General features: G+C 34.7%; 1 protein-coding gene across 2 annotated transcripts in view; it reads left to right on the forward strand.

Moving 5' to 3' along the window:
* Positions 1-26,011, forward strand: part of LOC149779740 (G protein-coupled receptor kinase 3-like) — a 345,786-nt gene that overhangs the window by 268,251 nt on the left and 51,524 nt on the right. The window contains exons 12-13 of one of the 2 annotated variants that reach the window (XM_089940600.1): positions 134-241; positions 18,775-18,850. In XM_089940600.1, the coding sequence (XP_089796726.1) occupies positions 134-241; positions 18,775-18,850 (184 nt within the window). The remainder of the gene's footprint in view (positions 1-133; positions 242-18,774; positions 18,851-26,011) is intronic. The other variant, XM_089940601.1, reaches the window with a different exon arrangement.

Below are 26,011 nucleotides of genomic sequence, written 5' to 3' on the forward strand. Positions count from 1 at the left end.
GATCAAGGTCATAGCTCAGAGTACTGGCACTCCTCAATTTACTGAGAAGGGAGCATAAATTAATGAAAGTATCTTGCTCCTGAAAACTGTTCTCATCTTCATTGTTTTGACTTTGTAACTTTTATTTTGTCAGAGGAACCCATGGGTATATGGCTCCTGAGGTATTACAGAAGGGTACAGCATATGATTCCAGTGCTGACTGGTTCTCCTTTGGTTGCATGTTGTATAAATTGTTAAAAGGGTAAGTAAGTCTGCTAATTCATCTGTTGTTATATGTGTATATACAGTTTTGACCACAAAATGATGGTGAGGTCATAGGTTAGAGGAGTCCATTCTGTGTATGTATAGATTGTACCAGATTTCAGATCTCATTTCAAATAAATTTATTTCTTTTCTTATATATCAGGTACTAGTAACAGAAAATGATAAAGTTAACCATTTTGTTTTGATTGTAATCACGTATGTCATTAGACTCAGATCAAAGATGTAAACATTTCATGTAAATCGTCGACTCAGTAACTTAAATTTTTTTATACTTATTGTAGTCTGAATAACCTTAACAATTTTATGCAAATTATTGTCTCAATGACCTTAAAATATTTATGCAAATGGTAGACTCCATGACCTTTAAAGCTGTGTTTTTCCAGTCTGGTATGTAATACAGTAAATTGCATCACAACAACATCTATTCCAGTGGAATATTTTGATTCCAACAGAGGATTGAATGAAAAACATACTCAGTGATAAATTTAACTATTATAATGGAATACTCGGCTAGTCAAGACCTAGAATTTAACATAAATTTCTTTGTAGCTAGAAGGACTAGTAGATTGACAAATTTACTAGTCCTATTGAATCATCACTAGTCTTTCCTACAAAATGCTGACTGGCATCAACAAAAACTTTCACAGCCAATGGACCATTGAAATTGTGAAAACGACTATTAAATCCAACAGGAAAGTTTGAGCCACCGTTAATTTCCAAGTCGTGCAATCAAAATGTCACTTCAGTTTCCAGTAGTGATTCAGTTTCATTTTATCTTCTGGAAGAAATGAACAGTGTTATAAATGAACAAGCCAGACGATTTGTGAAATGAAGAGTTTGATTAGCTGTAATATTTTTAGTATTGGGTTCATTCAAATGTGACATCTTATTAGACAGTTCCAGATTCATACATCATTGATTGACATAGCTGTGTGAGCTGATTTTAATCTGACTGTATGTTAAAATTAGGTTCATTACAGTGCTTCCACATTATAATGTCACTTTCCTCAGCATGATATTGTCAAATAAGTGCTTAAAAGTCAACAACAGAATGAAATTGGATCCATGACAATACTTGAAATATGACATAAACAATGTTATAATGAAGACCTTATAACAGGAACCATGTTATAATGAAGAACCTTATAACAGGAACCATGTGATAATGAAGGGCCTTATAACAGGCACCATGTTATAATGATGAACCTTATAGCAGGAACCATGTGATAATGAAGGGCCTTATGACAGGCACCATGTTATAATGATGAACCTTATAGCAGGAACCATGTTATAATGAAGGGCCTTATAACAGGTACCATGTTATAATGATGGACCTTATAACAGGAGCCATATTATAAAGCAGAGCCTTATAACAGGAACCATGTGATAATGATGGACCTTCTAACAGGTACCATGTTATAATGAAGGGCCTTATAACAGGTACCATGTTATAATGAAGGGCCTTATATAACAGGAACCATGTTGTAACAAAGGGCCTTAGAACAATGTTATAATGAAGAGCCATTTATCAGGAACCCTGTTACAGTATAATGAAGGACTCTTCAATAGGAACCTTATTATAATGAAAATCCTTATAACAGGAGCCATGTTATAATAATAGTAATAATAATAATAATAAAAATTAATTACTTTAATAACTTTATTTAAAGAGGGTGACAGAATTAGTTCTATGGAACTAATCCTCCTTGTCGCAGTCTATATATATATATATATATATATATATATATATATATATATATATATATATATATAGACATAGTTGCACACACAATAATAAAAATAAATTAAAATCAAAATTAAGAAAAGATTTGATAAATGCTATACATGGGCATAATATAAAATTTGATAAGAACATGCTCCAGTGAGATATATTGTGTATTATATACTGTAAAAATATGGAGAGACATTAGTATGGAATTTTGAGAATTTATACTTCAAGTTGTAATGTATTTGTTCAGTTGAACAGGATTCATTTTTTAAATTGCTGAATAAATGCAGTTTGTTTTTAATTCGTAATTTCTATCATTTCCTTTGGGATTGTGTTTCAGTTTATGGCCTCATATATTTCAAAGGTTTCTTAATGAGTTCTTTATTGGTTTTGGAATGGAGATGAAATTGATCTTAAACTGGGAGTGAGACCTTTTTTTCTGGCTTGAAACATTTTCTTGATTTATAATTGTTTGAAGCGTTCAAACAGTCCAGCTTTTGAAAATAATATTTGATCACTCCCTGTTAATATTTTAATATTATTAATTGCATTTGGGATGTTTTTGAATCAGTGAGCTCTTTTTTTTAAGCAACAATTTGCAAATATATTTGCCTGAAGTGTTTCTCCAAATAAAGTATGAATGTATTTTTATTTTGTAATAAATTAAGTTGGGTTTTATTGATAGATATGGCCTTATCACTTCATAACCACATACATGAATTGACTTTATGATAACTGACTTGTATAGGATTTTATTATGGGGAACCATTTGTCGACAAATTTCACTGATACCTTAAAATTTTGGCAGAAACCCTGAACTGTTTTATTGATAGATCTTGTTATAATAACAGACCTTATGTTATAATAATGGGCCTTATGTTGTTATAATATTGAGTTTTGTGTTATAATAATGACCATATGCTATAATGATAGGCGGTATGTTATAATGATTGGCGGTATGTTATAATAATAACCTTATGTTATAATAATGACCTTATGTTATAATGATTGACTTTATGTTATAATGATTGACCTTGTGTTATAATGATAGGCCTTATGTTAAAATGATAGGCCTTATGTTATAATGATTGGCCTTATGTTATAATGATTGGCCTTATGTTATAATGTTATAATGATAGGCGGTATGTTATAATGATTGGCCTTATGTTATCATGATTGGCCTTATGTTATAAGCTTATGTTATAAGCTTGGGACAGAATTAAGGACAAACTTAGTTTGGTGTTCTATAGCACATCATGTAAATTGTGTCAAAGCAGTTTGAGCAAAAGTTCCTAGCCAGTGACACATTATGGCAGCCAGTTCTGGTTGATCTGATGTTTAACAGGAAACCAGTCAGTGAGACTAAACTGGGTGAAAAATGGTGGCAGAAATGAAGAGAAAAGCAAGATGCTGCTAATTCATGAGGAAAACTAATGTTTTTAGTTAATGTTTTGGCTAAATCTTGTGAAGGATTTCAGTGTGTGTGTGTGTGTGTGTGTGTGTGTGTGTGTGTATGTGCATGCGTGCATGCATGTATGTATGTATGGTTGGTTGCATTTGCCTTATTTGATAAATGTAGCTTACATTTCCATTGCTTAGAACATAACCATGTGATCAGGTTGAGCTGCATTTATTTCCATATTAACTATATGGAGAACTACTTAGACCAACTTCTGTAAATAGACTCAACGAGCAAAGTAACTAATGTAAACACTGAAATAGAGGGCATACACACTGAATGAAATAAAAATGTTTGTATTTCATTCTGTAAGTTGAATAAATCGATTTTGACAGAACCAAATGAAGCATTGTTTTCTGAAAATAAATCATTCTTTGACTAGACTGGATCTAAATCTGAAGAAAATTAATATTGCATGTACATCAGATCTTGGTATTTCAATTCAGCTCATTAAAAATTAAATTAAAACTAAATCAATATAGGAATTGGGTGGAGGTGGCTCAAAGACTAAGATTATAACAGTTGGACCCATAGTCCTACAATTCAAGATGCCAGTCCTGATAGTTAAGATGTTGGGTTGGTGGTGGGTTGGAAGAAGATCCCTCTCATGCGCCATCATAACTGTCAGTGTTGATGTCTTACTTTGTTTGACTGTTGGACACCCATTACTGTGACCATTTACTGATAGTCTTCATTTTTAAGTTGCTCATGTATGTAGCCTAACCTGTTAATGATCACAAAACTGGATTTAAAATAGTTTAGAATCAGCCAAGTCACATTGAACTCATCTATGAAAACATCAAATCCAAGAGTCATTTGTATCTCCGACAAAACAGCACATCGTTTGCTTGAATACTGAGCTTCTGCTTACAACACATGCCAATTTAGATAAAATATTAAGACCACACTGTGAAATGTTCAAAACCTCATATCATCTGCCATTGCTTGGTTGAATTTTTTATGTGGCCATTACATTATTGATAGAGAATCCCCTGTTTGAAAAATATTTATGTAGCAGAAGCCTTGAACAAGAATTCATGCACATAAAATAAGGCTATAAAACTGATATGAAATATCTTTGAAAAATGAAAATAAAAATAAAGAATTCATAACATTATAAAGAATTGCAATTATAAGAATTTAATGTGTTTTTTTATGGCATATACTGTCAGTTGATGATGCACAGCTTACATAATGCACTTTGGACATTACTTTCTGTGTGATTTGGCAACTCAGGAAAAACATTACACTCTTATATGTATGTATGTATGTATGTGTGTGTGTGTGTGTGTGTGTGTCTATGTATGTATGTATATATGTGTGTGTATGTATGTATAACTGACTGACTATGTGTGAGTATGTATGTTTGGATGGAGGGAGGGAGGGGAGGGGCAGGAGGGAGGGATGGGAGGGATAACACAATTAAAGGATTATAAATGTAATTAAGTTTGTAACAGTCCAAATTAATTTGTGACAAATACAACTGTTTTGTATATGTATAAAAAATTCTTGCATTATATTTGTCCTGAAACTTAATTTTTAACAACAACACTCGTTAGGAATTTCCATGCATTCCTTCCTGACAGAAACAGAAGTACCGTTACAGTGATAAAGTACCATGATATATTCCATTGGAAAAAATATCAAAGTAAACTGGTATACTGATAAAATCACTCACCTATTTTTTAACTTGAGAAACAGCCAGAATTTTAGCATTATTTTTTTGTCTCAAGAATTAGGCATAATTGCTGATCGTTGTGCTTTTAGTGTAATCATAACACTTTTAAACCACCTAATTACATTTTATGCTTGCCTGTATATGGACTATGGTTTTGGTACATTAAAAATAATTAAAATTAAAGCAGGAAACAGTTGTGTTTGTCATTTTTAGTATCATCTCTTTAATTCCACACATCTGAGAAAATTATAAACAAGAAGACTTATGCATAAGAATAGTTTAAGAGTGTTATGACTCTTTGGTCATAAAGTATGTTGTAGTAACAGAAAGAAGTAAATTCAACAAGTTTTATAAAAGGTAATAAATAATATACCAATCAAGTTTTAACTTTACAAATAATTTAACTATCAAAATTATAAAATAAAAATGTAAGAGGAACTTACAGTATTATGAATTGTTCAAGTCCAGAATAATCAAATGTTCCAAAAAATGTCAGATTCTCAAATGTGCTTATCACAGTTGGCATTATCCAGAATTCCTTTGAATAATTCACAATTGTCCTAGAATGATGTTCTAGTCCAATGAGTACTTTGCAATTCCAATGAATAATCGTAACAAATGTCTCCTTTCAAATTATCTAAAACGCAACATCTAACACATCTGCAAACAGATTTTAAAATATGAAACAAGAATCTGAAATAGGAATGAATCCAAAATATGAATGAATTTGATTGCTCAGTTCTCTCTGTATATATACCTTCAAGAGTCTATTACAATTATATGATGCAATACCCCCCATGTGACAGATCTAATATTTCAAAATACCTATTCATTTGAGCTAGCTCATCCAGTTGGAAATAACTTAATTCTTCTAAGAACCCATCTGACTGACCTGTCCAATAGGAAACAATCCCCAACTCGGGTCTTACTGTTAATATTATTATTAATGGTCATTAAAATGTATTTTTGGATCCTGCTTGATCTAGACTCTTAATATCTTAAAATAGAAGTTTATACCTGTATAGAAAAATTAACTTGACTAAAGATGATCATACAATTTATAGTCATGAATAAAACTGACAAAAATGTAGACAAAATCATTTATCAGGAGTTACACAAAAAAATGATATATGTAACAAATGTATGTGTCCATCATAGAACTACGTGTACTGCCTTATTTTCTATTTATAGCAGCTGTATATGACACATTTCCAAGAAATCAGACTGTTTTCTTTTCTTTCTTCAGTTTGAAAGTTTGTCTCACAAATTCATTATATTTATGAAGAGAATTTAGTAGTGGACCATTCTGTATTTTTTAAAAGTGTTGACATATGTTTAGCAAGATAGGCTTTATCGCAGTGACCCATGGCTGTTTTACTTCTTTAAAGAATCAAAGGAAAATAGATCTTGTTAAACTTTAAAACATGTTGGAGAAAAAAAGGGAAAGTCATTAGTGCTTTAAAAATGTTGAAAGAAGAATATGGGGGTGATCCAGTACACTAATACAGCACTCAGGCTGAGCACAACATCGTGCTTCTTGCAGAATTTGTGGGCTTGGCTTTCTGGTCACTCAGCTATTGTTAGACATGCAGATTAGTTAATGTGAACATTGTATGTGTATGTGTGTATGCATACATACATGCATACATACATACATACATACATACATACATACATACATACATACATACATATATACACACACATACACACACACACACACACACACATATATTTATATGATGCAATATCCCCCATGTGACAGATCTAATATTTCAAAATACCTATTCATTTGAGCTAACTCATCCAGTAAGTTCAACTGCTTTTTCATTAAGGTTTCCTGGTTACAACTGAACAAGCATGAACAAATATGCCATTGCCTCAAGCATGAACAAATATGCTATTGCCTCAAGCGTGAACAAATATGCCGTTGCCTCACTTGATTTGCAAAAGGAAATGAATGACGTTTTCTGTAATAAATCAGTATCATCAAGTTCCAACACTTTGTCACATTCCAGTTTAATAACTGTCGATTTCTTAGGCTATGTCCCCATCAGAGCTGTTATAATGAGTTTTCTTGAATTTAGCGATATACATGAATAATCTGTAATTTAAAGCTGAAGAAAATATATTAAATAGAAATATAACAAAAATTATTTTAACAAATTCTTGGATATGTAAAACAGACTACATGTATATATAATGTTGGGAATGAATTTGCTGTGTTGTGTCTAAATGCCAGGTAGATATTGTTCGTCATTTTTGATGCAAACCAGTAACTTTATCGCACGTGTTATACACTAGTTTGTAGCATTTCATATATTAAATGTTATTGGTCACGTGTAAGTTTAGATTGATATTTACTAGATTTTGCCTTTAAACAAATAAAAATAAACAATAACCCAATATGATTTTCTCATGAACCACTTCCAAATGTAATTACCTTCTTTAACCTGAATAAATGAACCATTTGATTTCTAGATGCCTACCCTATACATTTTCTGACCCTTAAGCAGAATTTTTAAAAAACCCTGAAACTAATAAATTACTGTTTTCTCATTGTTGTAGCCAGACTACGTTTAATTTCATACATAGGTAACAGTATTAGACATCATGCTCATTCAGACATTTACTATTTCTCATATTTGTCAGCACCTACTTAACATAGACTAGAAAGCATGATTCAGTAATGGGAACCTTTGCATTCTGATTGCTGATTGTTGCTGAAATTCTACCATCAGATCAGCCTAGATCAGCTACCATGGTGTCTCCTAGGGCAGGGCACTTTAATCCACTTACCTAGGCATTAAATAATATACTTATATTGCTGTGCCATAAAATACTAGATGAAACTGTGGGCTGCTAGTAATTTTCAGATCTCTCTGTCGGTTGGAATTACTGATGCAAAACATACCAAAATATGTTACTAGTCTTTACAGATATTGCTTTTCCTATGTCTGGAAAAATGATTATACACTGAAGAGGTTGATTTAGAAAATCAGTGTTTTTGTCTGACAGTGATCATAAATATTAAATAAAGATCTGTTTTTTAGAATCCTTAAGAGCTGGCTGAATATAAATTTGATGCATCATCATTTTTGCTAAAAATCTTATTGATCATTATTCCAACTGTATGCAGTAAATCAGTCTCTGGTTGATCATAGTGAATCATTCTGAAATAATTTTACCTTGCCAAGACAGTCCTGGTTAAACCATAATATCTTGTCCAAATCTTCGCTTAGCTCGCATGTATGGAATACAGAAGAGCTTAAGCTATAGAACCATGCATTTGTTGGTGTCTTCTGTAGCTAGGTTAGCATCTATGGAAAAGTTTTATTTTCTGGTCCATTTTCTCCAGCGTTAGGTAAGGTGTGTCCATGAATCTTGGTCTGATTGTGTCATTCTGAATCTTCCCAGGCAAAATTATGCAGCGGGAAGGGGAATCCTCTTTATATTACATATCACTTTGTTTGCTTACAGGTTAACCTCATTGTAAAAATTGATCATAGTCAGATTGCTAGTTATGGACATGGTACATTCATGAAACATGGTCAGCATGTTCCATTGTATCATTCTTCTGAACTTCAGCAAGTTAAAGCTGGGTAACGGAAATCCACTTTTCTTTACAGTAATTGCTGTTTTCATCACTGATTAATCTATGGGGGAGGGGTGTCCTACTGGCAAATCACCAGCTGTAGGCATGGCATATTTATAGAACTTTGTCATCTTTTTACCTTGGATTATTCTGACCAGTTCCTATTGGAAAATTGGGTCACAATAACCTAGTTTTCTGACTCTGAACACTTTTGTTGCCTTCATTTTATTTTTGTAAAAGTTGCTGTTGTGGCATGGTACATTCATGGAAGCCAGTCAGTGTGTATCATTCATCATTCTGGACCACCCTCAGGAAAGGGGAAAGGAATGGTCTATGTTTTACAGGTTTACATCCGGTAATGTCGCTTGTACTGTCTGCTAATCTGTCTCATCTATGGTGGACATTTTTGGCATTGGCCACGGCAATGTGGGCTCGGCACACTCTCTGGCAGAAGCCCATCCTGCGTATAGCCAGGATTGTTTGTAGTGCTTCCCGACTTTAGATTTCTGTAGAGCGCTCGATAAAAAACACAACTGAAGTCCAACATTTATTACAAACATTTTATTGGCATTTACAGGCTAAAGTACCCTCATTTAAAATTATGTTTAATAGCAGCAATAATTTGCTAATCACTACTGCACAGCTTTTATTTTTTGGTGTCAGAAAATCCCATCCGTCAGTTCCGTGTGAATACATCCTCCCACAGAGTGGAGAATTGTCAGTAAGACATGGTCCATTGGTGCATCTCACATAACCAGACATGGAACAGTCCTCTTTTTCTAGGACACCATATTAATGGTTATGTCATTCATAATGATTACATTTTTCTCCTTTGTCAACCAGGCTTTTAGCCAAAATCAGTTACCTTTGTTAACTCTATCACCTGTAGAGATTCCCAGTCTCGGTTGATTCTATGCTGGATATGATCATTATAGGCTTTTATGCCCAGTCAGGGCACTCTATTTCTACATAAATGCCTCAAAAGGTAAAAGAAATGGTAGAAATGTCTTGTCTTTCCTCTTAAGGGCTCCAGTGATATTTCAGCATCCACTATCTCTTGGTGGATTGTCACCACAATCAAAACAGTTTATCAGTTCCTTATAGACAGACCTCTCTTTTGTAAAATTTAAAGGAATGAGGTTCATGCCTCATAGGGGCTGTCTAAATCATTCCTCCTTTGAGGACATTATAAAGACAGAATTTAGGTGATTCCACACCACCTTCTCCTCCTCCTACCTCATTAGCACAACAAAGTGCAGATATTTTATCTCTTGGGGTCATAGTTGCTGCATATCATGTAGCCCAGAGGGACTCTAGCAATTAGTAAAGTTGATCTGCCCCCGCAAGTAATGAGTATGTTCCATTTTTTCTCCATTTTAGATCAATATAACAGTTTACACCCACCTAACTGACATTAGCTGTGCAATAGTGATTGGAAGGTTATTGCTGCTGTTCAAATATAGTTTTTTTCATGGGGGTGGGTGGGTTAAAACTAATGGTAATTTATGCAGTACTTTCTTGTTGTTATTGTCGAGTGCCCTTCCATCCTGCATTGATGCCTCAGTGTAATGTTGTATTTGAAAAGATTACACTTCTCTATGTGATCATGCAAGGTGGACCATGTCCTGTTGGGGAGGATGTATACACATCAAATGGACAAGACTTTTTGACATGAAAAAGCAAAAGCTGTGTGAAATAGCTTGGGGTAATTATTGCATAATTAAAATTGGTTCACCCCCACCCACCCTACTGAACTACAGTTTACTTGCCATTAGTTCCAGTTTTATGCATTGTATCTGCTTAGATTTTATGATAAAGTGTTCCTTGCAACATTGTGCCCTGATCCCTTGAGAAAGTAGGTCACAGTGATAGGTACTCTCAGTGACCTACTTTTCGTACAATAATAACTTCCTTGTTTTAGGAGTGGTGCTTTTACTGAACTTTATCAAAATATTTATTGATTCATATACATACTTCCTGTGGGAAAGTATGCCACACTGGCCTAGTTTTCATGCATGCCTTGATAACTTTATTATTTACAAGAGTAGTTTCATTACATAACCACATACATGCAGACAGATGGGCAGTCTCACATGATCAGTGTCTTTTCTTTGAAGAAAGTTTGGATAACAATTGCAACCACAGACAAACTCTGTAGTGCAGGCAATCTATTTATCTCACACAAACACTGCTCTGTGTGGGTTTTTCAGTAATGATACTTGTTTCCTATCAGCCTCTATTATCATGCTTTTAAACTGATTGCCTCAAATTGTAGCAATGACTTTATGGTTCCCACCAGATATGATTCATTTGTAGGACAAATACAATACCTTCAAGCATGGATTCTTGGCAACTCTTGTCTCAGTTCATCTGTAGGACAAATATGTGACCTTCAAGTGTGGATTCTTGGCATCTCTTGTCTCAGTTCGTCTGTTGAAAAAATACATTGACCTTTCAGGTATGAATTCTTGGCAACTCTTGTCTGTGTTTAGCTGTAGGACCAATAAATGACCTTCAGGAATGGATTCATGGCAGATCTTGTCTCTATTAATCTGTAAGAAATATACACTAACCTTTCAAGTATGGATTTTTGGCAATTCTTGTCTCTCTTTGTCTGGAGGACCAACCCACAACAATCAAGTATGGATTCTTGGCAACTCTTGTCTCTATTCATCTGTAAGAAAAATACATTGACCTTTCACATATGTATTCTTGGCAACTCTTGTCTATCTGTGTCTGAGGACCAGTGCACAACCATCAAGTATGGATTCTTGGCAACTCTTGTCTCTACTCATCTGTAGGAAAAAGACATTGACCTTTCATGTATGGATTTATTGCAACTCTTGTCTCTGTTCACTTGTAGGTCAAATACATGACCTTTTAAATATAGATTCTTGGCAACTCTTGTCTCTTAATCTGTAGGACAAATAGATGACCTTTGAGTATGGATTCTTGGCAACTCTTGTCTGTTTTCATCTGTAGGACAAATATATAACCTTTGAGTATGGATTCTTGGCAGCTCTTTGTTTCTTAATCTGTAGGACAAATAGATGACCTCTGAGTATGGATTCTTGGCAGCTCTTGTCTCTTAATCTGTAGGACAAATAGATGACCTTTTAGTATGGATTCTTGGCAGCTCTTGTCTTTTAATCTGTGGGACAAATAGATGACCTTTGAGTATGGATTCTTGGCAGCTCTTGTCTCTTAATCTATAGGACAAATAGGTGACCTTTGAGTATGGATTCTTGGCAACTCTTTGTCCCTTAATCTATAGGACAAATAGGTGACCTTTGAGTATAGATTCTTGGCAACTCTTGTCTCTTAATCTGCAGGACAAATAGGTGACCTTTGAGTATGGATTCTTGGCAATTCTTGTCTCTTAATCTGTAGGACAAATAGATGACCTTTGAGTATGGATTCTTGCCAGCTCTTGTCTCTTAATCTGTAAAACAAATAAGTGACCTTTGAGCATGGATTCTTGGAAGCTCTTTGTCTCTTAATCTATAGGACAAATAGGTGACCTTTGAGTATGGATTCTTGGCAACTCTTTGTCTCTTAATCTGTAAAACAAATAGGTGACCTTTGAGTATGGATTCTTGGCAACTCTTTGTCTTTTAATCTATAGGACAAATAGGTGACCTTTGAGTATGGATTCTTGGCAACTCTTTGTCTCTTAATCTATAGGACAAATAGGTGACCTTTGAGTGTAGATTCTTGGCAACTCTTGTCTCTTAATCTGCAGGACAAATAGGTGACCTTATAGTATGGATTCTTGGCAGCTCTTGTCTCTTAATCTGTAAAACAAATAGGTGACCTTTGAGTATGGATTCTTGGCATCTCTTTGCCTCATAATCTGTAGGACAAATAGGTGACCTTTGAGTATGGATTCTTGCCAGCTCTTGTCTTTTTCATCTGTAGGACAAATATATAACCTTTGAGTATGGATTCTTGGCACTCTTTGTCTCTTAATCTGTAGGACAAATAGGTGACCTCTGAGTATGGATTCTTGGCAGCTCTTGTCTGTTTTCATCTGTAGGACAAATATATAAACTTTGAGTATGGATTCTTGGCAACTCTTGTTTCTGTTCAGTATTAGTCATATGCATGAAAGAATTCGAGGAAAGCACATTACACTGAGGGCCACCATTTGTGGTAGATTACTTGTGATCCAAAATCAATAACATCCTATTTATAACCCACTGTGAACAGGGTAGACCCAGACCTGTACAAGGGGTCTTTATATCAATAACATGTACCTGTTTATAACCCACTGAACAAGGTAGACCCAGACCTTCACAATGGGTCAATATATGAATAACATTAACCTGTTCATAACCCACTGTGAACAGGGTAGACCCAGATATATTGCTGCATAATAAGTCATCATATCAATACTGACAATGTTAAATCTACTTCTGTTTGGTGAACAGTGTAGGCTAAGGATGTCATTGTGTAGGCTGATGATGTCATCGTGTAGGCTGATGATGTCATTGTGTATTGTCATCCCCATAAACAAGATACATTATAAGAGAGTTCATTTTTGTATCTCAGAATTTTTACAGATATCTCAAAGTTTTTAAGATATTTCATAATTTTTAAAAGATATATATTTGTAAGATATAAATTGTATGAAGCTTGCCATTTGCAGGCTATCTTGACTAAGTTTGTGCTAAATCTGGCATATCATGCAAGGAGATAAATTACATTATCTCTAAGATTGATGATTCTAAGCTCAGTTTAAAAAAATCAATATCAGCTTCTGTCGGTAATTGTGAATACACATTAAATCCATTAAATATGAGTACATCTGTTATTTGATCTGACTAACTTGTAACAGAAAGTTCTGATGTACCTGATATTACTGTTTTTGTATTTTTCATGTCCTTTTGTAATGTCCTGTATCATATGTATTTATTTATTGACTGATAAAGACCTCAGAATAGTATATGATTATTTTACCATATAAAAACTGACTTTATTGCAATACAGAGATGCTAAAAGAAACATTGTGTTTACATGGAAAGGTTTATTTTCGTGTAGATTTAGTAGTCTCTTTTTTTAACCTTCTTCTTTTTGAACCTAACTTTGAATCATCTATGACATTGTTGTTGTTGTTGTTGTTGTTATGGGGTTTAATGCCATTTTTCAGCACACGATAGGCTATACATGGCGGCCAGTATTAATGGTGGAGGAAGAACCCGGGAAAAGCCCGGAAAGAACCACCGACCCACGAGAAGCTACTGGCAAGCTTTCTCACATACCCACATTGGCTGAATCTTAGACTTGAACTGCCGCAGACAGAGGTGAGATGGCAGTGATCTGTAATGAAGAGCGCTTTAGACCACTCGGCCACTCGGGGCCCCCATCTATGACATAGTTGGTTCACTTTATGTGCAGTTTCATATTGTTGATATGACAAGTTTTCCCCTTACTGCTTGACTATACTCATGGAGAAAAAATAGCATAATGCGCCTCCAGATTAGAGTCTATGTTGTTTGTTCTGTTTTGAGTCAATGCTCTTAAAATAAGTAACAGAAAAGAGTGAGAAGCAACAAGCTTTGTAAAATTCAGCAAATAATTTATTTCTCTAGAATATAAAAGTTAAAATATGAAGAAAAAAAAAAGGAAACTTGCGGTGTGAATTAAATCCCAAATAATTTTAGAATTCCAGACACAAGTCTTACTAATTAAAGTTGTGATCAAACTTTAGTGGAAATCCAAATTAAGTCCAATGATGAAAATGTTGATGGCTCGTAAAGTGTTGATGTACCAATAGGCTTTTGTCGGATGACAATAATACAGTTCAAGAAGAAATAATTATTTTTGAAATTTCAGTATAAATTCAAGTCATTATTTCCAAGAATTTTACAGCACACGTTTGTATTTCCAGAGAAGAAATAATGTGAAGAATTCCAAATCAAATACTGTACACAGCAATAACTTGATTCTGCTCGGCTGTTAAAGCACAAATGAATAATCTTTCCAGTGACAAAAACCTTCTAGAAACTTCGTAATGTTTACCAGAATAACATGTTAGTTACAATTAGAAAGTCTGTTACTAAAATTATAATAGATAATCTGGACTATGTCAGGTACACCAGGTAAATTGTAGGTGAATTCCAATAACCTAGACCCAGATCCAAATAAACATGTTTACTTCTAGTAATAATGATCCTGATATTAAAGACATACACATAGATAATATTTTAGCTATGTATTAGGTGTCTACACAATTTTAAGTAGAAAATAAACTTGATCTTGGACAAGGTTAAGTCCGACATACAATCTTACATTATAATAGCCTGTAATGAAATAAAAAAAGAACAGAAAATAATAAACAAACAGTGCAAATTAAATATACATAATAGTTCTGCTGATTACTCCTAACAATCTGCACAGGCCCATATCTGCTAGTGCATAATGTGCTGGTAGATCTGGCTCAGTGGAGTTTATAGTTACTCAACTTACAAGCAAGAATATACAATATTGGGTGATTTTTAGTTTAGGTCATAGACCCCAACAGCTTCTGGGATGTCTTGTCTATTAATGCAAGTCCCTTAAGCTATTTGGACAATTGCCATAAAACTTGGCTTAGTCGGTCCTCAATAAGATTGCTGGAATATCTTGGATGTCCACATCAACATAGGGTTTTCATTAAAAGACATATTGTGATGTCTAGTTGCTCCTAAATTAAAACACGATCTGACATCCAATATGTAAGCCATGATAGGCATCTTAAAAATCTTGTTATCACTAGTCCCTCTGAATGGAAAGACATATTGATATGGGGTTTTAATATGAGATTGCCTATTTACCCCCTCCCCACATCCAATATGGTGGCTGTATTGAAAATCTTTCCTTGTTACTCCCCCTGAATGGATGATCATATTAACATAAATAGGGCCACCTTGAAATTTTGCTGTTACTACTCCTCTTGACCAAAGTCATATTGATATGAGGTTTTTGACCACAAAGCTTGTAATGATGTCTGACTGATCTTAAATGAAAATGGTACCTGACTGATCTTAAATGAAAATGGTACCTGACGGATCTTAAATGAAAATGGTACCACTAAATACATCCAGTATGGCAGCCATATTTTAAATCTTAACACTAGTTATCAGTAAGAGTTTTAAAAACCCCACTAACTTGTTAGTTTCGCAGGTTATGAATGAAAATGGTATCTAGCTGACATTTATATGGCCACCATGGCATCTATGTTGAAACTCCTGTAATTGCTCTCATCCTGAATGGAACATATTGGTAATTTCACTGGAAGACTTATTATGGTGTCAAGTTGGTCATGAATGGCTATTGTGCTCTCCTGGCATCAGATATGGCAACCACAGTGACCATCTTGAAAATCTTTTTACAACTACTTTTCTTGCATGGACGGTCACATTGACTTTGGGTTTTCACCAGAGGACTTCTTTTTATGCATAGTTGGTCCTAAATAAAAATGGTGCTGATCATTCATCCGGTATGGTTACCATGTTGAAAATTGTGTTATTGCTATTCCTCTTAATCACTGTTCATGTGGAGATTTGAATAGAAGACTAATTATGATTCTACCAAATGAAAATAGTGCTGATCTGACTAAAAGTAATGCCACCATGGCAGCCATCTTGAGAATCTTATTGTAACTACTCCTCCTAAATGGAAAGTCATATCAACATAGCATTTTTGCCAGGAGACTTCTTATCTTGGTCCCGAATAAAAATTATACCAATTTTATCTTAAATATGGAACCTTGCAGACATGCAGGATGGGTGCCACAATGAACGTATTAAAAATCTTGTCACCAATTCTTCTGAAAGGATGGTCATATTGGTTTTGGGTTTTCACCAGAAGTCTTCTAATGGTTTCAATATTTTCCTAATCGAATTTGTTGCCATTTTTGCATCCAGTATGGCCACCACATTGGCTAATTTGAAAATCGTGTCACTCAGGAATATTAGAGATAGTTGTAATACTCAGCAGTCAAAAAGAAGAAATTGTCTTGTTTTGAATTCCTGGAAATTCTTTTTGGACAGTAGAGCATCAGTCCCTTCAAAGGAGTTTTAAACAATTGGTATCCAGTATGTTTTCCATCAGATATTTGAAATTACAGCATACTGTGTCATGTCATAATTTGCATACAACATACTGTACTATGTAATAATTTACATATAACATACTGTCTTATCATAACTTACATACAGCATACCATCTCAAGTCTTAATTTTCATACAACATACTATGTCATATCATAATTTATGTACAACATGCTGTGTCATGTAATAATTTAAAAACTACCATCTCATGTAATTACATGCAAGATACCATGTCATGTCATCATTTACCTACAATATACTGCATCATGTAATAATTTACAGTGTCATAATTTACATACAATATACTGTACTCAGTCCTAATGTGGTATTGCATAAAGCATACCTACTATTACATATTTTTGTTTATATTGTATACCCTAATATAAGGTAGCTTTGCTTAAATCACCTGTATGGCTCCAATGAACAATGTTAAAGTGATGTAGTACATTGGTGCCACCATACTTATTCATCTGTAAAACAGTCAAATCTAATAACCCAGTCATAATGTGGTATTGCATGAGCATACCCACTATTACATACTTTTTGTTTTTATTGTATACCCTATTATTATATGCTCATTTTTTCCCCCATTAACTTTACATTGTCAGAATCATGCAGTATTATCTGATATTGAACACGCGCGCCAATACACATATAGTATTCACATGCATAAAGAAACTACTTTCTGTTGTAAACAAACAATGGACACAGACACCAGCACTTTTGATTTGCAAACAAATCATGTACACTCGCATAAGTGGCGCTTTATGTTGTTTTTGTTTAAATTTGTTTCTGAATGAACTAAAACATATGTTTCGTGGACTGCCACATACCAACTGCTTTGGCACATTTTGCGTTGATACAGTGTTTCGGATTTAGGCTAGCTACAGTATATGAGTTAACATGTGCAAGATAATGTCCTTACAAATAACATACAAGTGGCAAGTCATATACTGTCTTCTTTAGCTGGTGATAAGAATGGCAAAAAAAAAATATACTTACAGTTTTACATCCTGAATTTCCTCAGAATGTACTTTCTTAGTTCTGCAAATCCGAATTACATGAGCGATGTCATAGGTTCTCAGTCTGGATTACACATTTCGAAATTGTACTGTAATTCCGATAAGTGCAATTACATCCTCCTTACTGCACTCAAAATGAAATAAGCATTAAATTCCATAGTGTCTTTTTGATAATTGCAATTGAAAGATTTCATATTTTTTCCACATTATGATTTCAAACCTTCATTGACAGAAACAGAAACACATTTGCAGATGTCAACATGATTCTCCCTAGCTTTTTCAATCCCATGTAGTTCATGTGGAATTATCACATACAAATCCAGTCCATAATCATGAAATTTCCTAGAATCGAGAAAAAGACCAAAATCTATTCATTCCAGATCAAATGGAAAAGTTGTTGCAATGCACATTCATTCACAATATGACTCCAAATTTTAATTTTAACTGGACATGCCATTTTCTTTTGAAAGTTATGTCGAGCGCGCGGCTAAGTTCAAATTTATCTGGGCGGAGTTATGTGTGCAGTAATAATGTTGTTGTTCTGTAATGATAAATATGTGCTTGTGTATTTAGTTTGGAATACGGCATACATTCATTTACGTTGTTTCTTGTAGTGTATTTTGTTTATATAATTAAGCCTTAGGTAGAATTAAAAAATGAGCATATAATAAAAAGGTTACTGCATTTGTATGGTAAAATGTGAACTCATTTTGTCGGAAGGATATATTGCACTCCCAAGTTCGTGCAGTATTCGATCCAAAAAACTCATTCATATTTTCCCATACAAATGCAGTAACCTATAAATGTAAGAAAGCCTCACTTATATCACCTGCATGGCTCCAATGAACAGCGTTGTAGTGAAGTACCAGAGAAATGTTACTGTTCATCTCGACGACCATCAAATGAATGAAGTAACTTCATTTTTCTTTCACAGGCACAGTCCATTTCGACAACACAAAACAAAAGACAAACATGAGATAGACCGGATGACTATGACAATGGTATGTCAGGTTGTACAAATACAATATTTTTTCTAATAAATATCTTAGCATTTATTCTTAACTTCTTAAAACACATCGTCCATTTATTATGTTGTTTTTAATTATAATTATAAGCTGAGTTGTTATAAAATGTATCGTCATTTTACTGTCTTGCTTGTGGAACATACATGAACATATAACATTGCAGAGACAATAATAGTGTCAGCATTTTTGCTTGCTGTGTTAAAATTTTATGTTGAAGTTCATTTTTGTTGATTTCTTATACATCATCACAGCAGTATTAGGTGTATATAGTTCCATTCTTGTCTATCTTTCTGTCTGTCCATCATACTGTGGTTACAGTTTTTGTTTAGGTCATTTTAGGTATTGTGATTAGGCATTTTTGTTACAAGGATGATGTGATCAGTCTTTGGTTATTAAATTAGGTTTTTTCCTTGCCTGTAAAGCATTGTCATGGTATCGCTTTTCTGACAGCATCATCATTTAATGCCTAGCTCATTTCAATATTGAGTGAGATCCATGCATATTAATGAGGTTATCTTGCATCTGACTTGCACCATGGACATATCAGTTCCTTTGATGATTTCAATAGTGAGTGATATCCATGTGTATCAGTCAGCTGATCTTGCATATGATTGATAATTGGCTGGCTTGTTACCAACCTGAAAGCCATATTTATGATCATATTTTGATAAAACTTGGAATATAGGCTTATATGGTCAGATTTTGATAAAACTTGGAATATAGGCTTATATGATCAGATTTTGATAAAACTTGGAATATAGGCTTATATGGTCAGATTTTGATAAAACTTGGAATATAGGCTTATATGATCATATTTTGATAAAACTTGGAATATAGGCTTATATGATCAGATTTTGATAAAACTTGGAATATAGGCTTATATGGTCAGATTTTGATAAAACTTGGAATATAGGCTTATATGGTCAGGGGTCAAATGAGTTCCATAAGGAGCAAGAGCCACATACATTAATGAGGTAATCTTGACCATGATCAGCTGAAGTTGTTTTCACTTTTGAGAATGATTTTTTACTTCCTATTTTTAGTAAACTTCATAAATATACTTAATTCATCATGTTTTGTGAGTTTTGATAATAAGCAAGATCTACACAGTGAAATTTAGCACAGCTAAAAATAATTCTTCAATTTGTGCAATTTCCGGGTTACATGCCTGGTGCACAGTTGTGAAAATCCTTCTTGAATTGAAAAAATCTTGCAATTTATTTAAACCTCTGTGGGTATAATTGTATAATTATGCAGAAAGTAAGGATTGGGTGCAAATTTTAGTGAATCATGCACATTTTATTTCTAAGAAATGTAGAAATTACCTGTTTAGCTCCTGTTCAGTATTGATATTGTGGATCACCATTTCATTGGTTGAAGAGGGATGGTAGCTGAGGAGTGCCAAATTTGGATAGAGATCCGGTAAGTTTTAACAAAATGAAACACGTCCATTCACTGACATATTCATTTTGTTAAAGAATTTGCACATGGAGTCCAACTGACTTTTGCATTCCATGGATCTTTCCTCAAAGAACTGAAATGGTGGTGTACATGATTTAAAAAATATAATTACCAGATTGTGCCTTTATTTACTAACTAAGAAAGAAAGCATCAGTGTAAATACAATATGTACTAAGCATCTGAACTCATTAACTATGCAACAGTATCAATATAGACTGTTAACTATGAGATACTCGGGGGAAATTTGTGCCTCCAGTTTTCCAATCATCATTGTTCAAAGAGGGCTTAATTGCACTTATTGTTATGACATTATATTTTGCTGGATTACCATCATACAGTCTGCCATTTGTTCTTGATTAATGCCGTTGATGAATCTGAAGGGCCACCATACACTACAGTTGTAATACCAGTGCAGCATACCTAAAATTCCTTGTTATATTTTCAAAGAACAAATCTGTTCTTTATTTAAATTTTACTTTTTATATGAGCGTCAAAGTTCAGACTTTCAGTGCTGTTCATGATTGTCATCTGAGTGATTGACTGTATGGTGGAAATGCAGCCTGGCCATGGCTTTTACTGGAACGTGTTTACAAAAATATTCAATATGATGAAAGAAAAATCGATTTTCATTTTCTCATTTTAACATCATTTAAAAAAGGGATATATTATAACACTCGCTCTTGTTTTGATTTCATCTTAGTTTAGAAACAGTCTCATTGAAAAGCTGCAACTCTGACCGTATTGTTGCCTCTTTTTAGTTCTCCAGGTAATAGACTAGAAGAGTTGGTGGGATGGCATGTCATCCAAAACCCGTCTGCCTGTGGTAGAATAGGTTTGTTATCACTACACCTCCTAAACTACTTGGAGGATTTCAATGAAGCTTTGCACACAGATTCAACGCATGGTCTGATTGGTCCTAAATCAAAATGGTGCTGTTCAGCCATCTTAAAAATCTTTTTATCGCTACTTCTTCTGAATGGATGGTCACATCACCATGGGATTCTAACTAAAAGATTTCTTGGTACTAATAAGCCACTATGAATATCTTATCACTACTCCTCCTGAATGGAGGGTTACATTGACCTGGGTCTGCACAAGAAGACATTATTATGTCTGGTTGGTTTTAAATGAAAATGGTTCTGCTTATACATCCAATATGGTCACCGTCTTGTTATTGCTACTTCTTCTGAATGCATAGTCTTATCAACATAGGGGTTTCACTAAAGGACTTTTTATGACATGTCTGGTTGATCCTGAATGAAAATGGTGCTCATCTTGTGTCCAATATAGCCACTATGGCAGCCATCATGAAAATCTTGTCATATCTACTACTGCTTAACAGAGAATCATATTGGCATAGGCTTTTCACTGGGAAGACTTTTTATTATGTCTTTTTTGCTTAAAATGAAAATGGTGCTGCATGTATATTCATTATTGCTGCAGTGGCAGCCATTTTGAAAATCTTGTTATTGCTACAGGTCAAAGCATTATGAGGTTTTCTTCTGACATCTAGTTGCTGTTAAATGAAGATGATGATGATCTTAGATCCAGTATGAGTACATCAGCCATCTTGAAAATCTTATTGCTACTTGTCCTGGATGAAAGTCATATCAGCATGGGATTTCACAGAAAAGTCTTAGTCAAGCTGGTCTTAGATAAAAATTGTGTGGATGTTATTTTTAATGTGACTGCCACAGTTGCCATGACATTGCAGCTGCCATTGTGTAGATCTAATTGCTATACCTCCTGGGTGGGAAGTCATATCAACATTGGGTTGTACAGGAAGATTTCTTACGATGTTTAGTTGGTTCTCAATGAAAATGATGCCAATCTGGCATTTGGTATGGCCACCATCTTGTTCTTGCTACACTTTTAAATGTAAAGTAACTTCAACATAGGATTTTCACCCAAGGACTAATTCTGACCACAAATATGTCTGCCACCTTGAACATCATGACAGTCTTGTCACTAATTTTCCTGAATGACTGCTTATCTGAACATGAGGTTTTCATCTTGTGATGGTATCTACTTTGTCCTAAACGAAAATGGTGCAGATAAATCCACGCCTCTTTGGTTAATTTAAAAATCATATCACTAAAACAGTATCAACACTTAGCAGTTAAAAAGAACAAATGGTCATTTTTTTAAATCAGGAAATTCTTTTTAGACACTAGAGGATCAATTTAAACAGTTTTTGTTTTTTAAGTACCTCTCTCTCTCTCTCTCTCTTATTTGAAGCAAAACAAGAGAAGCAACCATTGATTTTGACTGGTTTGGATTTAGGTTCTTCCCCATGCAAAAGTTAAGCAAGTCAGTGTAAAAAATAGCTACGAATTTTATAGTACAAGATGCATACATTTCAGTGAAACGATTTATGTAAACTAGCACAAAAAAATATACCTTTGTGATCGGAAGGAATTTTTTTGTTGTTTTATAACAAGAAAATGTACAATTACAGGCTGGCATAAACTATGCAGAATGTTTTAAGTTATTAGCAGAATTTCTTTAGAGAATTATAGATATGTGTTTGCAAGTAACTGACTTTTTAACTGATATTAATTTTGTTCAGGATGAATATATTTTTTGTTAAACCTTGCCCAAATTTATAATTATATTTGCAGAGAATTGTTTCCTAACACTTTGCTAGATTTGAATTTCTTTTAATATTTGGAACTTAGATGAACATGTTGGATGACATTATTTATTGTTTCTGGTATTGCGATGTTAAATTGCCTGAAGCACTTATCATTTATATCTTACCACATTTCGTGCATTATTTTATGGCATTTGATATAATCAATGACATTACTCAAAAACTATTTTGGAATTAAAAAATTTTATTTTTTGTTTCAAAAAGATGCCCTATTATGTTTTTCTTCTGAAGCAATTCCAGAGTTAATAACAGTAGTACACAACCTGTTGCTATTGCATAGCTTACTCTTTTCCAGATGGAAAATACCCATGACCATATGATGCAAATTCATCCTTAAATATGGTGACTTCTAGACAGATCTGGAGTCTATCCCATGACTGTGATCCATCTGGACTAACCCTTATTTTATTTCATTCAGTGCCATCATTAGGATGGTTTAAATTACTCATTGAAGAAAACTGCCTTGGCTTCGAATTATACTTTGTGAATTGAGCATGTACATTATATGTATCAATTTTACAGCACTGTGAAATTACCCTCTAAGTATTATTCCTGTTAGCTGTCACAAGAGTTATTATCAAATTTTGGGTTGCACTTTTTCTTAACCTTGTGATTAGGTTACATCCCCCCCTCCCCCACCCCTTCCTCATTTATTATTTTATTCCTCTTTCTGGTTTAGGAAGGTATTTAGTAATCCCAATCCATGCCAGTTTGGTCCGCACCTTCATCTTGATTCTGTTTTGGTTGTTTTATTAATGTAAAACTGGATGAATTTATATTCCATAAAATCTTGCAGTTTTTAATCATTGGAAGGATGTTGCACACCAGTCCTTACTTTCAGTTTGTGTTTTAAATGATCGAACAGATTTCATTTTTAAAAATCACTATATATATAATAATAATATTTCATTTTTTATTTTATTTTTCTTAGTAGCATCTTACCCAACTGATGTTTTGCTAATTATTTATATCCAATATTTTGAATAAAGTATTGCTGATGTCATTGTCATTAAACATAAGTATTATTTGAATTCATGCATAAGCATTACTAACTTTATTGTGATTAAAATTTCAGTTTTGTGTTTTTTTTTAATTCATTTAATTGAGATGACACCTGGGCAGGTAAGGTCTTGCTGTTTAAAATGTATTGACTTAGTTCCATGGAAACACTCTTGACTTATCCTTCGTAGAAGTGTTTTGTTCTTTTTGCAGCTTCGGGTCAAATGAAGTCTTGGACCTTGCTAAAAGCAGATGGACATACAAAGCATTATGAAAGGGGCTTTCACTTTTTCCTTAGAATATTTATTCATTTTCCATTGCTGAGTCTCTTATTTCTCAAGAGGATTGGATCAATCTCTTTGGAAACACTTAAGACACATGGGGCCTCTCCCAAAGGGTGAAATAAGTTTTCCATCGCTGAGTCCAATGGGGCCAGAGTAGGAGTGGAAAAGTCTCCACAGAGGTGCATAAGGCTCATTTGGAACCTCTCAAGAGTTTTCCATTGCAAAATTCCATGGGTTTCAGAACAGGATTATAAATGTTTCTTTGAAGATACATGAGGCACATGGAGCCCCTCCAAATAGAGGAAATAGGCAGGCAGAGAGTGAGTTGTGCCCTTCCATGAGAAAGTAGCAGCAACCTATCCAATCTCAGACGTTCTGCCTCCAATCTCCGACGTGAGTGAAGAGAGCACATAGGGTCTCAGAGGAGCAACACCCTTTCAGTACCTAAAGCCCATTGTTTGTGACAGGATTGAGCCACCCAGGAAAGGGAGCGCTATGACATAAATCTATAAGATGTGAGAAAGGGTCTTATTGATCAGGGTCACCTGATCAAAGTCATTGAATACTGGTTACTTATGATTGGAGCCCTCAAGTTCCACTTAAGTTCCCCTTCTTTGTTTCTCTAGTCCCAAACCAGAGAGCCTGGGCCCTCTCTGTATGGAGATCAACTGAAGACCCACCAACCTGGTCTCTTTCTCCAGGCTGCCATTGAATTTCACATGGGATTGGGAATCAGTGTACAGATGCCAGACTAGGGAAGGGGATTAGATTGGCATCACCTTTTCTATAATTCCAGCTTGGAGATCCTTTCTGGGCTACCCCCCCCCCCCCCCCCCCCCCCCGGTTTAGTAAGGGCAACAAGTTTGCTAGAGGGTGTAAGGGGTGGTTTGAACCCTCCCACTGAGTACTATGGTTTCTGCAGCTATTTATAGGATTCACATCCATCCCTGACTCCTTAAACCTTCCTCTTTGGATGCTAGAGTGGCACAAGCATGTGCCGCTGTGGAGACCTGAGATCGCTTTCCAGTTAAAAAATTGGATGCTTTAAAACTTCAGGCAAGGTCTATAGATACATTAACCCTGCATGCCAACCTTTTCGGCAGCCTATTTTAGCATGGTGAAAGAGGGATCTCAGTTTCCTGCTGCCCATCAGTATTTGTTGGAAGCAGTGACTAAAACATCTAGGCACGCATAATCCATGTCCATGACTTCATCAGTGGAGCTCCACTTCTGCAGGTATGTCGCTCAGGATATGTGGTCTTATTCCTCTATGGCTTTGTAGGATTTGAGACTAGCAACACTGGTACCTCACATCTGTTCCTGGCCCATTGAAACTAGCCAAGAGGCACAAACATCATGACTAGCTACCCACAGTATCTGTCAGTGAATTTCTTCAAAGCTGTGAAGCCACAGTCCAAGCAACAAACCCAATTTGGAATTCCCCCATGGCAGTTAGACCTTAGAAGAGGCCAAAGAGGAAACTTGCAGCCCATCTCCTGTTCTTAAGGAAAATTTGTGTCCCATTTCATTAGGAAAGTTTGTGTCCTTAGGAAAGGGGAGTGGGCAGCCCTAGGGATTTTCTCCCTCAACGCAATGTGTCACTCTTTTGCCAGTTCACATAGGTGCCAGGGTAAACCATTCTTCAGAGGTTTGGTCAGGCATTATGGATGGTGGGTGGATCCTCTATCATGAAAGGAGGAATCTGGTGTGATTAAAGGAAGATGTACACTCTCTCTCCCAGATAGATGC

The sequence above is a fragment of the Sinohyriopsis cumingii genome, chromosome 17, assembly GCF_028554795.1.
Source record: "Sinohyriopsis cumingii isolate HCF-2022 chromosome 17, ASM2855479v2, whole genome shotgun sequence".
NCBI classification, from domain to species: Eukaryota; Metazoa; Mollusca; class Bivalvia; order Unionida; family Unionidae; genus Sinohyriopsis; species Sinohyriopsis cumingii.